At 39.0% G+C, this 13660-nt stretch overlaps 1 protein-coding gene across 11 annotated transcripts in view; it reads left to right on the forward strand.

The window, feature by feature from the left end:
• Positions 1 to 13660, forward strand: part of kcnma1a (potassium large conductance calcium-activated channel, subfamily M, alpha member 1a) — a 146543-nt gene that overhangs the window by 87701 nt on the left and 45182 nt on the right. For 7 of the 11 annotated variants that reach the window (XM_026189583.2, XM_026189596.2, XM_026189590.2 and 4 more), the window contains exons 6-13: positions 2270 to 2345; positions 3752 to 3827; positions 5023 to 5193; positions 6748 to 6839; positions 12310 to 12420; positions 12520 to 12625; positions 13003 to 13085; positions 13172 to 13241. In XM_026189583.2, coding sequence (XP_026045368.1) covers positions 2270 to 2345; positions 3752 to 3827; positions 5023 to 5193; positions 6748 to 6839; positions 12310 to 12420; positions 12520 to 12625; positions 13003 to 13085; positions 13172 to 13241 — 785 coding nt within the window. Of the gene's footprint in view, positions 1 to 2269; positions 2346 to 3751; positions 3828 to 5022; positions 5194 to 6747; positions 6840 to 6933; positions 7026 to 12309; positions 12421 to 12519; positions 12626 to 13002; positions 13086 to 13171; positions 13242 to 13660 lie in introns of all 11 variants that reach the window. The other 4 variants (XM_026189591.2, XM_080287773.1, XM_026189595.2 and 1 more) reach the window with 1 other exon arrangement.

The following is a 13660-nucleotide window of genomic DNA, read 5'->3' on the forward strand; positions in this document are numbered from 1 at the left end:
GCTAATTTATTTTCCTTAATTAATATTAAGTTTAATATTGTACATTTGTTCAACTGTTTTATTATTCATTGACATTATTTATAGATGGTCGTTGTTACAACTAAAGAAAACTAAAAATAAACTAAAAAGCATTATTTATATATACATGTATCTGTGTTGCCGCACGACATGACAGGGTGAGGCAGAGCCATCATGGACAGGAGAAACGCATCTTTTGCTTATCTGCTTCCAGCAGAATAACGCACCATGTCACAAAGGTTTCTTGAACACAGCAGTGAGTTCACTGTACTCAAATAGCCTCTGCAGTCACCAGATCTCAGTCTAATAGACCACCTTTGGGATTTAGTGGAAATAAAGATGTGTATCTTGTGCAGATGACTGTAAATTCAACTGTGTGATGCTATCATGTTTGTATGGCTCAAAAAGGAATATTTTCCAGCACCTTGCTAAATTTGTGCCAAGAGGCATTAAGGCAGTTATGAAGAGAAAAGCGAGTCCAACTCAGTACTAGCACAGAGTACTTTACAAAGGAGCTGGTGAGTGTACTTATAATTTGTTGTTGTTGTTGTTTGGGTTTAAAAAAAACAAACAAACAGGTTTTTGCAAAAGTACAATATCAGATTTCTCTTTCAGATTTCAGTCCCATTCTGGGCCATAAACATGAGAAAAACACAGCTTCAGTTGCCATAGATACAAAGTGATTACTGAGGGTCATGACAATATAATCTGGATTTTATGTCGTCTTGTTGCTTCCAGCTCCAGAGGGAGTCTTTCCTTTGATTCTGCTAAAATACCTGGAGCTGGAGGATTCATTTGTGTCTGTTTAAAAAAAAAAAAAAAAAAAAGTTTCAGGAATTTATGCCCTAAATACATGTTTACATGGAAGTGTAGATTCCTTATCTGTAGTCCTAATCTGACAGAGATGGGTTTTGTTTTTGTTTTTTTACTTTTTTTTTTTTTTACTGTCAGACAGAGTTGTTTGAAATTTCATTGTGAAAACAGGTCTCTCATTTTATGTACGGATTATTGTTTTTGTTCTGCTTTATTTTCATCTCTGTTAATCCCTGGCATGGTTCAGACTTTTTTGAAAGGTTTGACACAGCTGTGTTGATGGAGACGTGGCTTTATAGGGGTTAGTAGTAAATCACTAAAAGGGGCAGGAGAAAGGTAAATCTGTTTGGGTTGTGGGGATTAAAGGCACTGTAACAAAAAATGAGGAAAAAAAAACAATTATATTAGAGCTGACATTTTGCTCACAGAGACACTCTCTGATGCGACTGACATGGAAAACCTATACAACTGCAGCTGAATGCACGGAGACCAATGATTTAACACCAACAGAAGCAACATTGTCCTATCAAGGAAGCCTTTCTTTTTAAAGCCTTTTCTTTGGATATTTTACTAGGAATACTTAAAGACCCTAAATATTTGAGGATTACAGACTTCTTGACCTGAAGTCAAGTCCCAAGTACTGGATTTGGTCCAGAAACAATGATTCCTCCTAAACTGCTTGTGTACCGTCGTACACACAGTGATGTAAATTTGCAAACCCTCCAAGAGACATGGAGGCGAAAGAAGTCTTGTGGCGATCTTTTTCAGAATGGATACAGGGTGAGGCAGGGCCATCATGGACAGGAGAAAAAGGGAAGCCAGACAGGACTTTACTATTCTGTTTGGTCCTGTTTACACATTCTCTCCAACTGGGGTAAGAGCCTTAGGTTAAGTGTAATACGTGAGATTGCTTCATCAGAATCATTGATGTGCCTGTGACAACCTTATATTTGTGGGGTCTGATTGTATAATTTCAGTAGGAATTTTTATCACTGACATAAATCCATGTATGCTTGTTCTATGGGATTGGACCTGTTATATAAAAAGACAATGAGACAGTTGCCACTTTGCTCTATAATCCATGAGGGACCTGCTCTTTGCACTGACACTCACGGCTTAAAATGTTCCTTCTAACTTGGTTGACACCATAATTATTCAGAAAATGTGCTATTTATTTATTTATTTATTGATGTATTATTTTTGTTTTGTTTTCTTGTATGTTATAAGCTACATTTGATGATTTGGATGATGTTGCTCTGTACTGTGCCTAAATGCTGTGGTAACATGTGGGCTGCATCACTAGCTGATCTGCCAACATGCAGAACCTCATGTTGTTTGAACTCAGGACAATGTCTGCACAGGTGTTGTCTCTACATTTCCCTCCTGTCAGTGCATGTTACATGTTGATACGTTTCTCTGTTCTTCTCTGTTCACGCAGGTTTAAGATTCCTGAGAGCACTAAGATTGATACAGTTCTCAGAGATTTTGCAATTCTTAAATATCTTGAAAACAAGGTAAGAAAAGTGTTTTCTTTTTTTCATTTACAAAACACACACATACCCTGACAACAGAATTTTTAGTATTAAGACCAACCTATCACCTAGAGTCTTAAATAAATATGCTTTGGTTATCAGGACATAATACAAATCATCTGGTCCTTATCAGTTCTTAAAATTTAGTAAATATCTTCTCAGATAAACAACAAGTCATATATTATGTATAACATAATAATATAGCCATACCATAGTTCACACAAATTAGGCCAAAATACAGAAGCGGTGTATAAACAATTAGGTAAATACTTCGATATATATATATATTAAGAAGGTAAGTGGTGACCAGTTGCCGCTAATCAAATGTACTTGATTAACTCATTAACTTAATCATCAGCAAGTGTGAGGACCTCTATAAAGGCACGTATTTTGGCAGTTTGCTGGTCTGGAGCATTCGATGCCAAGACATCAGCAATGATCTTAAAGAAGTAATCCAGTATTCTACGGGGGATGAAGGTCATTCACAGCTAGACTTTCAAGACAGTTGGCAATCATCCCAGGAGTGAACATCTCAGCAAAAAATTAAAAAAATAAATAAAAAAGCTACACCTCAGACTCTACAGCCTGCTAAATGTTGAGGTTCATGTCAGTGCAACTGACTGAACAAGAGTGGCTTGTTTTGGGCAGAAAGCAAGATGGACATGTTTGGGCATAATGCACAGTGCCACATTTGAAAACCAAACATCAGCTGTCAGCACAGTGGAGGAGAGCTGATGCTTCGGGCTTGTGTTGCAGGGACAGCACCCGGGCACCTCGCAATCATCGAGTGGCACATTAAGCAATCTGTATACTCAAGTATTCTGGAGTATAATGTGAGGCCACCTATCCAGCATATAAAACTTGGCCCAAACTGGCTTATGCAACAGGCCGGTGATCCCAGAGCACAGAGGCAAACATGCAACAGAATGGCTGAAAAAGAAACAAATTCCCCAAACCTCAATGAACTGAAGCAATATTTAAAGAAGAGTGGGCCAAAATTTCTGCACAGTGATGTTTGTGAAATAAATGACGACACAGTGTAATATAAGTGTTCTTCATCTGAGGTTGCATTGACCTAATTTTAAAACCTGGTGGGGATTAAATGATTGTTTTTATTATGTTAAACCTTGAACTGAAAGATTGGGGACTTTCTTTTTACCATGAGTGTGTGATGAACACTGTGGTTGATTTGGAGTAAACAAAAGGAAACAATAGATAATAGGGAACAAAATTCTGACATTTTTATTCAACCTGATTTCCTTTCAACTATTGTAAGATGTAAAAAAAAAACAAAACTTTGTTATATATATGAATAAAACAAATCTCTTTTTTTCTGTCACTGGTCTCGCCGCCTTAAATGAGTTTTATTTTTTTTTCACTCTGTGCAGCAATTCCATCAAGCTGGTGAACCTGTGTTCCATCTTCATAAGCACATGGCTCACAGCTGCTGGATTCATACATTTGGTAAGTGGACAGATGTGACGGCCAGTGGCATCCAGAGTTAAATGTTCCAGAAAGAATGATACTGTAGTGAACTAACTGTAACTACCTCACTGACACAAGTGTGACACCAGTATGAATAAAGAGCCTAAATTAATGGTATTTGCTAGTAAAAAATTAAATTTCTCCAAGTTTAAAACATTGCTGTGATGTCATATGTGGATAGGGCACTATCTGCTGTGCCACTAAAACTTAGGAGGCAGCATAATTAAAGACATTTTAGTGACTTTAACTTTAATGTACATAAAATATATCAGGGATATTAAAGCCAAGCCCTATCTGTGTAAATATCTTGTGTTTATTCTGTAGGGCAAATTTTAACTAACTGTCACAAAGCAAATAACCAGCATGTTATGTGTGTGAATCATCAGTATTTTCTGAAAGATCAGCTCAGATTTTTATATTAAATTTATGCCTGGAATTTCCATGTGATCTGTATTCAGATTTATTATTTAGACCTGTTATTGAAATCTACTCTTGTTATCTCGGCTAAACTCTCACATGAATCCCATCTGAATGGAGAAATTGGTGACACGTGTCACATTCCAGGACAGGTGAAGCGTTCCTCTTTTCTTTTTTGCACTTCGTGTAGTTATTATCAGGCTTACTTCCAGTGGCGGGAAAAAGTAGTTGTGTTGAACAAAGCAGATTTTTTTCATGTGATCACGCTGCATGACTTGCTTTTATTCCTGCCTGAGATCATTTCTACTAAATTAGATTTCTGCATATATGTCATTTTAATACTGATCACATGTAGGATGCGTGTAAATTGTAAATAGGGTTTTTAACCCTTGGAACTTTCCTGTGAACCAAAATTAGGGATGTGGTATTTAATATTACAAACACATAAAATGGAGCATAAAACTGCCTCCTCCTTCACCTTCCCTTTATTCTGATCAAAGTGTTGGTTTCAGTTAAGCCAGATGCTTTTAAAGTGAAAATCCGTACTCGTGAGGTATTAAATGATTTTACCACTAGATGGTAGTCAAGGCTCACTAAATGAAGACGATGTCACAAAGTGAGATGAATGCTGGCACACTTGCAGCTGGATTTAATCAAATCTCAGGAAACTGTTTCTTTTTAGAAAAACTCTGTTTACAAATTGGTTGTGCGAATTGTATCTAATGATCCTTCTGCATCACTCCCTTGTCAATTTTAGGTGGAAAACTCAGGGGATCCTTGGGAAAACTTCCAAAATTCCCAGTCACTATCATATTGGGAATGTGTCTACTTGCTGATGGTGACTATGTCTACAGTGGGCTACGGGGATGTCTATGCAAGAACCACCTTGGGGCGCCTCTTTATGGTCTTCTTCATCCTTGGCGGTTTGGTAAAATCAGACTTTTTATTCTCCCTATATCCCATTTTCCCTATAAATTCCTGCCTGCCCCCATCAATAAACTGTTTAGAACTGTTTAAAATGTCTAAAAATAAAATAAATAAAATGTGATGTTAATATTTAGAATGATCTATACTGTATAACATGTTAGTGTAGTGTTTTTATATTGTTAGAACTATATTGCCTAGACAGTACATGCTATATCTTTGTCACAGTGTAGTTGTATCCTCCTGTTTAGCCTACTGTATCTTGTCTCCTGGAGTCACAGATCATTGTGCTCCTTTGTCTTCTTCCCCCTATGTGTCCTCCCTATATTTGTTTGATTAGATTATAAGCTTTTGTCTGATGATGTTGTTATTCTCTTAAAAGCAGTTGCGGTTTCAGGACACCCCTCCTTCCGTGTCTCTTCCCACAATTCCAACAAACACAGGGACAGGGAGATGAAGCTTAGGCCAGCCTGAATGTTACCATAGCAACGGCAGCTTCCCACAACCTGCCCTCTTACCTTCCTCTGATCTAACGTCCCGTTGGGCTGACACTAGTACAGTAACTCACATGTAAACACGCATGAACGCAAACACCTGTAAGCACTCGAACACACGGTCGCATACAGAAGAGCGCGCACGCCCTTCGTCTTCGCTCGCAAAGACTGGAGGATTTAGCCAAATTCTGTACAAAGACAGCTATCAGTATGCACTGATGACCTACAGCTGTGTGGATGTGTACCATATTGTGACCATGGTGATAGATTGCAAGGTTTTCTTAGTGCTGCGAGTTCTGGAAGTCTTTAGGCGAATACCTCCGCCTGCTTCCTCTCAGCAGCAGTGGCTTAGCAATGACTCCAGGGTGAAGGTATGCTAAAGCCAAGGATAAAATCAAACTCACATAATGTCACACTATTCCTGGTAATGTAACAGTACATTTTTTCCAGGCATGAGTGAAGTATGCTTTTACCGAGCAAGGGCATCTCTGTGTTGCTAACTGTAGATGCAAGCCTACGCGAGTAACGCCAGCGAGTATACGCCACTGGTAAGCAGTGAGCTTAAACATAACTCTGTGCTGGGACGACAGGCTGTCAACCTTTGCAAAATGCATCCAGCTCATTTTCTAGCCCAACGAATGAGTCTTAATGTGTTTTGCAGCTGTGGACCATCAGGTGTGCCTATTCAAATCAACCTGCCAGGTCATCTGTGTTTGTTGGACAAAACATGGCACATAGGTTTTTATTCTTCCTCAGCTTTTCTCCAAAGAAAGGTTTTGGGTGTTAATTGCAGACTGACTAGCTGTCAGCTGTAACAAAATTATTGCCCACTAACCAAACCCGTTCTGAACTTTTAAACACTGGGGCTACTTCTTTTTTCCCTCCACTGATTTTTGTGAACTTTAGGGAGTCTCTCCAGGTAATGAGAGCGATGGGATTTACAGGCTAATATTTTTTTTATATCCTCAGAAATCTGGATTCACGCACCAATCGCTCCACAACCCACTCTGCGCCATACTAGTCTCTTTTTTAGTCTCTTCTTCTGTCTTCTATCTTCTCCTTAGGCCATGTTTGCCAGCTACGTCCCTGAAATCATAGAGTTAATAGGAAACCGCAAGAAATATGGTGGTTCCTATAGTGCGGTTAATGGGAGAAAGTAAGTATTCCAGATGGTTCTGCTGTTTTTCTGTGTGCGGTAGAACCCTCTCTGCATGCTTTTTTTCTTTTTTTTTTCTATTCCATGCATGTAGGCCATGTTTGCTCGCTACGTGCCAGAAATTGCTGCTCTCATCCTTAATCGGAAGAAATTCGGAGGGAGTTATAACTCGACACGAGGCAGAAAGTAAGTTGAAATCCAGACAAGGTGTGGTTGTGTGACTAAGGTACACCTCCAGAAGTTGGTAGTTACTGGGGGTTAGTTAACTTGACTTTTTTAGAATGGTAAAGTTTAAACGCAGTTAAAGTAAAGGTACATTATGTCAAGTCACACTGCGTGACTGGAGACCTTGGCCAATAGGACACACATGTCCATGCCCTTTAATTCTCTCTTTCAGTCTTTCTCTTTCTGTCTTCTTCCTCTGTCTGCCTTTATCTATCCTCCATTCAAAGCTTTCCTAAAGTCATTTGTGTGCTTTTCATTTTCTTTCTGTGTCCTCCTTGAAACATCCTGTGTTGCGCTTTAATTTAATTTGGAAAATAGAGCTTTCATGACTATTACACTTTAGCCTAACAGGAAACTAACCTGTGGTGCTTCTATTTAATGTAACGTGTGCCCAGTGTGTCTCATCAATACAGGCTAGCCTACAGGGATTAATTAGAATCCAAATCAAAAAGCAACAAAACAGTCATGAAATCCCTACTATCCGCTTTTAAAGCATTTTCTCACAAGAAAATAGAAAGATTTAAACATCTGCAAGTGCATTATTATTGGTGGTCTTTTTTTTTAAGAATCATCAATCTCAATGAGCATTGCAGGATACAATTTCTTTTCTTGTTTTTTTGTTTTTCTCTTTACTTTTGCTTTTTTTAAATTATTATATGCATTTTTTTCCCTGCTTGAATTCGTTTTGCATGCTTTGTGGAATTACTTTTTTCCTTAACTGCATCATATCGGGCATGTTCTCTATGACCTGCAGTCTTGTGGCTTTGTCATTAATTGCTAAATGGATGATAAAGTCATCCTTCTGTTGTCTGTCATTGCTAGCGCATCGCATCATCAATGCCTGACATTACTCTGGCCCTGATCTTCAGTCAGCTCCCACACCCTGAATGCTGGATGCCTCGTTCCCATTGGAGGCTTTCAATTGCTTTTGGCTTGCTTTGCCTGCTTGGTTCGTTGATGCCCGCCTGGCTCTTATGTGTGTGTGGTGGTGGTGATGGTGGACTTTATCTCTGGAGGCTCTCATATTTACGTAAATGTGCGACTGCCCTCTCGCAGCCGAGGCTCCAGTACACTGTGAAGTATATGTGACACTGTGGTTATTATAGTGTTTGTACAAACGTGCCACAATACTTATTGTGAAGTTCTCTTCTCCTCTTCCCTCCTTGTGGCTCAAACCTTGAAATATTCAGCACACAGATTTAAATTAATCCAAAAGGAGCGTATACAGAACAGGGAAAGTGCTCTTTTCATTGTCCTCCGTCTCTTTTCTTCTAATTTTGTACGGCAGCCAGCATCTGCTACTATCTGCTGTCTACTCTTTCTCACTCTGTTTCTCTTTCCAATCTCACCCCCACCAGTTTCAGTCATTCTGTTCAGCGGAGCAGATTCTGAGGAGTCAGCAGTAGAACAAGACGTTAGGGGGGAAAAAAAGCCTTTGTGCAGTAACATTTGCCTGTCATTGAGATAAGATTGATGAAATGTTATGTTTGGCCAGTGACCTCAACCCAGGCTCACAGATGGGTGCTGAGAGAAGCCCTTGTCAAAATCGTGGATAGTTTCTCCAACACACTTTATTTTCTCCATCCACACCCCCCTTCCATGTCTCCTTCTGGTTAGAGTGCAAACATATTGTAACAATTGGAAGATATTCATCAAAGACTCAAGAGTAGCTACATTCTTTTACATTCTCATTTGGATATGTGCTTATAGGATGTAATGCAAATGAAAAAGTGGTTTGCCATGTGGATTTAGGATTTTCATTGGGCTTCAGTGCATTATCACTTCGCAGCTATCAGCCCACAATCCTCCAAATCTTGGAAATAAGATTAGGGGATTACACGTATCTGCCTGATTACAGAGCTCACAAACAATGAAGTCATGATACATAGTGAAGTTTATTAAATGTAGCCCTCATTTCATCTCTGGGCCTGGCTGCTGTCATTTGAACCAGGCCTTCAAAACTTATTTGGAAGTGAAAGGTTGGATTGGATCTGAACTGGATTTCTGTTTCATGCTAGCGTTGCTTATAGTACTCTGTGTAGTGTAGCATACACCCGTGAGCGTAATGACAGCTCTCAGCCTGTGTGCGCTGATATAATAATGACAAGTGTTGCGTTCTGTTGGCGCCCACTGCACTCGGGGCTCTGTGGTTTCCATTATGACTCTATGGTTTCCATTAGCCCCAACTTCAAGAGAGGACTTGGCATGAAAACTGGCTTCAACCCTGGCTGAACTCTGACACACAACTTTGAAAGTCCTCCATCGAGGCTACAAACTTGAAGCGTGCAGACTCGGAGACTTTCAGTGTCAGGAATTAACACGTATTTGCATATTCACAAAACATGCACCTAGTTGAGGTTCCAACACAATTTCATGTAATTACACAATGACAAAATGCACTAAGTACGTTATGTCTGTGAGCTTAATTTGATTGGCTAGTGTTGGTAACATTTCACCTAGCTGATTCTTGGCATTAAACACAGGAGATGGTGTTTATTCCTCCCTTTCTTTAAGTTCCCTGAAAGGTGATACACCAAAACAGGGAACACAGATTTTGAAACTGCAACATTTTCATAAAGATGATTCTTGCAGTAAGTTTCGTCACCCTAAGGATTAGAGCAGTACCAAGTGAGTGACCTCTGTTGCTGACGTTTGAGCTCTGTGTTTGTTCGCTGTATTAAGTGTATCCCCAGTGACATCCTGAGATGTTTCCTGGCTGCATGTTCTTGTGTGCATGCTCTGTAAAACCCATTGGATTTGATTAATGTGACTCTGTGCCACACCTTTTTTTAGTTTCTGAGTTGTTGTCTATGGTTTCTTGTTAAAAGAAAGAAACCTGTTCCCTCTAAATGCTATGTTTATTTGTTTTCCTTTGATTCTTTCTGTATATGTCTAGCTAAAACTGTACTGCACAATCAGGTTGACTAAAAAGGGAGATATTTAGTTTTTGGGTAATTATAAATGGTTGAATTATCTTTAATATCTTCCCCCCATGTCCTGTTTAACTAGCTTATGATCTTGGTATTCAGCTTGATGCCTTTTTTGGCACAGAGATAGAGAGGGAAACTAAGTAGAAGTAGGAAACCTTTAAGGATATCAAGTGAATATTTCCATCTTAAATATAAGGACCTAAATTAGTGGCGTGTTCAAGATGTGGAAGAAAAGTTTGCTTCCCTGATTAAAAACCTATTTAGAAAAATGCACATGTCACGGAGATGCATTTACACTTCCAAGTTTGTGCTTAAGATCCACAACCTCCATTGAACCCACATGAATCAAATAATTTGCCTTATAAATCTTTAAACTTCCTCTACCCTCGGACGAGCATCGGGATACTTGAATAGGAAAACATGACTGATTGTGTGTGTGTGTGGGTTTTTAAAAAAAATATTTTTTTAACATTTCATAAAATGAGAGACTTCTTGTGCCAGATACTGCTGGCTGCCCACAGACATCCCAGCTCATCAGCTTGTAAGACCACACGGCCCTTTGCTCAGCTCTGGCCAACCATGCAATCACGACCGCTCATTAGATTCTCTTAAAGGACAGACGCAACATCTGCGAAGAACATTATATCCTGTAACATCCACAAACTGTCATTCCCTCAATATGCCCGTCGCATTACTTTGCCAAGTCCACATCAGTTCAGGTACAGGGCAGAAGAACACTCAATGATCTGGACTATGGTTCTCATCTAACATCAATAAATATCTTTGTTCCCTTTAAACCTGCCAAACTGATTCAGGTTTCAATAATGCTTTATACAGCTTTAGACATCAACTTTAAAGGCCAGTTTGTTCACCACGACTCCCTTCTTGTGTGTAAGCACTTGATAATAGAAATCTCTCCTACAAATGTACACGATAAGAACTTGGACTTCAAACAAATATGACCACCAATTTTTTTTCTTTATTTTTGGAAAAAGTAACTCAATACACCTTGTGTTAAGTGCAAAGCTGTCCAGTACCCAGGCACTCAAAAACTAAAGTGGTTCAATTGTCTCTTGGCACATCAAGTGGTGGATAAGGCCATTGTCATTACACAGATTGCCTTACAGGTCTCCATAGGGTAATTAGGGTGTCTGCCGAGTGTCCACACTAATCTATGTCAGTATTAGGTCTGGGTTTTACTGTGCAAGGCTTGGCAATAAGACTTCACAAATGACATTTAGCAGTAAGTCCAGCAGAGTAGCTCAGCTTACCATAGTGCAAATTAATCTTATGAAGGGTTTTAAATCCACATTAGCGTGATTGAATTAAATCAGAATTATTGAATGTTCGTGCTTAAAGTCCCTTTAATACCAACAGCCATGACTATGACTTTATTAGGAAGAAAAAACGAGATAAAGTAGTAAGATAACCTAATATAACAGGATAAAATGCAATGGAAATATGTAAAATAAAGGCAATGTTTTTTTTATTAACACCAATATTTGAATTCTTAGATTTAGGATGTTAAAATATTTGAGTTACAGAAGCACCACAAGTTTATTTGCTGGGACAATGTCCATCCAAACTGCCCCGAGTGTCCATAAAGTTGGCATAAATATGAAGTTGACCTGAACTTGATCACTTTATATTGTCGTCAGAAGATAAACAGGGACACAACCTCAAACCTCAAACCATTCCAAACCTTTCTCACTCCCTTACGGCTGTAATCAGCCCCGTACAGCTTCTGACAGATCCCTCTGCTGTAATGCACTACCGAATCTTGCCAGAGACCTGTCAAAAACTCCGAGGCCCTGTTTACAATTCTTGTCAACCACAGGCCTCCAAATCATTTTGAGAGTTTTAGTAATGCTCTGTGTAAAAGCACAAGCATATTGATGTACATGTCTTTGTCAACATCTATTCAGCTCACAAAGGGGCGGTTTGGCTGAAGGGACAATTTTTTTTTATTGAGAACGGATGACAGTCCAACCACTGTGGGCTGTGTGATTATATCTTAGTTTTTTTTTTTTCAAGTGGTCGCGAGTTGAGTGTTTGATTGTACTTGTCGTGCAGAATTTAACCACTTTCATTGCATCGAGGAAAATATTCACTTTTATGGCAAAAATGATAATTCGGTTAGTTGTTTGCTTCGAAAAGACATTTCTTGACATGTATATATATTTTTTTCAGTCTTTATTTGAGTTAGATGTTAGAGTGCTTTGGTTTGACTGATTATCTCTGGGAGACATGCCAGTGTCTGCAGTGATTTATGTTGCCCACTCAAGATGATTTCTTCACCCCCCTCCCTCTTTCAGGCACATTGTGGTCTGTGGTCATATTACCCTCGAAAGTGTCTCCAACTTCCTCAAAGACTTCCTACACAAGGACAGGGATGATGTCAATGTAGAAATTGTTTTTCTCCATAAGTAAGTTAATTTTGTCTTTCTCACCCTTTGTAGCTTAGCAACAAACGAACTATTGCATAGGAGCTATATTTATGTGCTAACCCATCTTCTTTTTTTTAGTATTTCCCCTAATCTTGAGCTGGAAGCCTTGTTCAAACGCCATTTTACCCAAGTAGAGTTCTACCAGGGATCGGTTCTCAACCCTCATGATCTGGCCCGAGTGAAGGTACCGGCTGGTGGCGAGACTCCTGGAGCAATGAAAATCCTTAACATTTTTGACAGCTGTTGTTGAATTTAAGAGTAGAAACATTTTTCACAGATTAGCTGCAGTTGTGTGCGTCACTGATTAGCAGGCTATAAACGTATTACTGTATAAATTCAGCTGACAAAGAGAGTAAAGAAAAAATGCAGAAGAATGATAATCTAATGATATCCATTTCAATTTTTTAGCCAAAATATATCAGGACAGAAGAAAGAAAGAAAATACTTTTTTTGTTGTTGTTGAGCAGATTTAAACCATCTGGTATATTGGATACTTTTTTATTAAATACAGACGTGCACTTTAATGTTGTCATATTTGTTTCTTTGGTACTCTACACATAGATCGAGTCAGCAGATGCCTGCTTAATCCTAGCCAACAAGTATTGTGCAGATCCTGATGCTGAAGATGCCTCCAACATCATGAGGTATTCTCTCTTCTGGACAATCAGTAACAACTGGCTTGCGGAGGTGTTATGTTTCCTTGCTCACTTTATCTGCCTGTTTTTCAAAGGGTCATTTCCATCAAGAACTATCACCCCAAGATCAGAATAATCACACAGATGCTGCAGTATCACAATAAGGTGAGACGTCTCGGTGCCCTGCATTGTGTAGTGTATGTTTGCTTCACTTCATCTTGGCCGCTCTCCAACCTTTCCTCACAGAAAGATTATGGCTGCAGTAAAATGGCAATCCTGTCAGCTTGAGAGCTATGTGGTGCTTTTAAGGATTCATGGTAACTTTGACATATAAGTGACTTTTTAAAGCATTCACTCGCTCAGCTGCTTACATGCTGTGCATGCTCCTGAAGAATGGACCTCACTTTTTTAAATGAAGAATTAATAGAGCAGCACTTAGCATGGTAAATAGTATTACAGGAGAAAATGTGAGCTTTTGAAAATGTGTCTTTTATATTTAATAATTGTGTGTCTGAATCACTGCATCTGTCATATGACATGGCAAGGAGATATGCAAATATGTATATATTTTTTTAAATTGCTGT

Source organism: Astatotilapia calliptera, chromosome 13 (genome assembly GCF_964374335.1).
Source record: "Astatotilapia calliptera chromosome 13, fAstCal68.1, whole genome shotgun sequence".
Classification (NCBI taxonomy): domain Eukaryota; kingdom Metazoa; phylum Chordata; class Actinopteri; order Cichliformes; family Cichlidae; genus Astatotilapia; species Astatotilapia calliptera.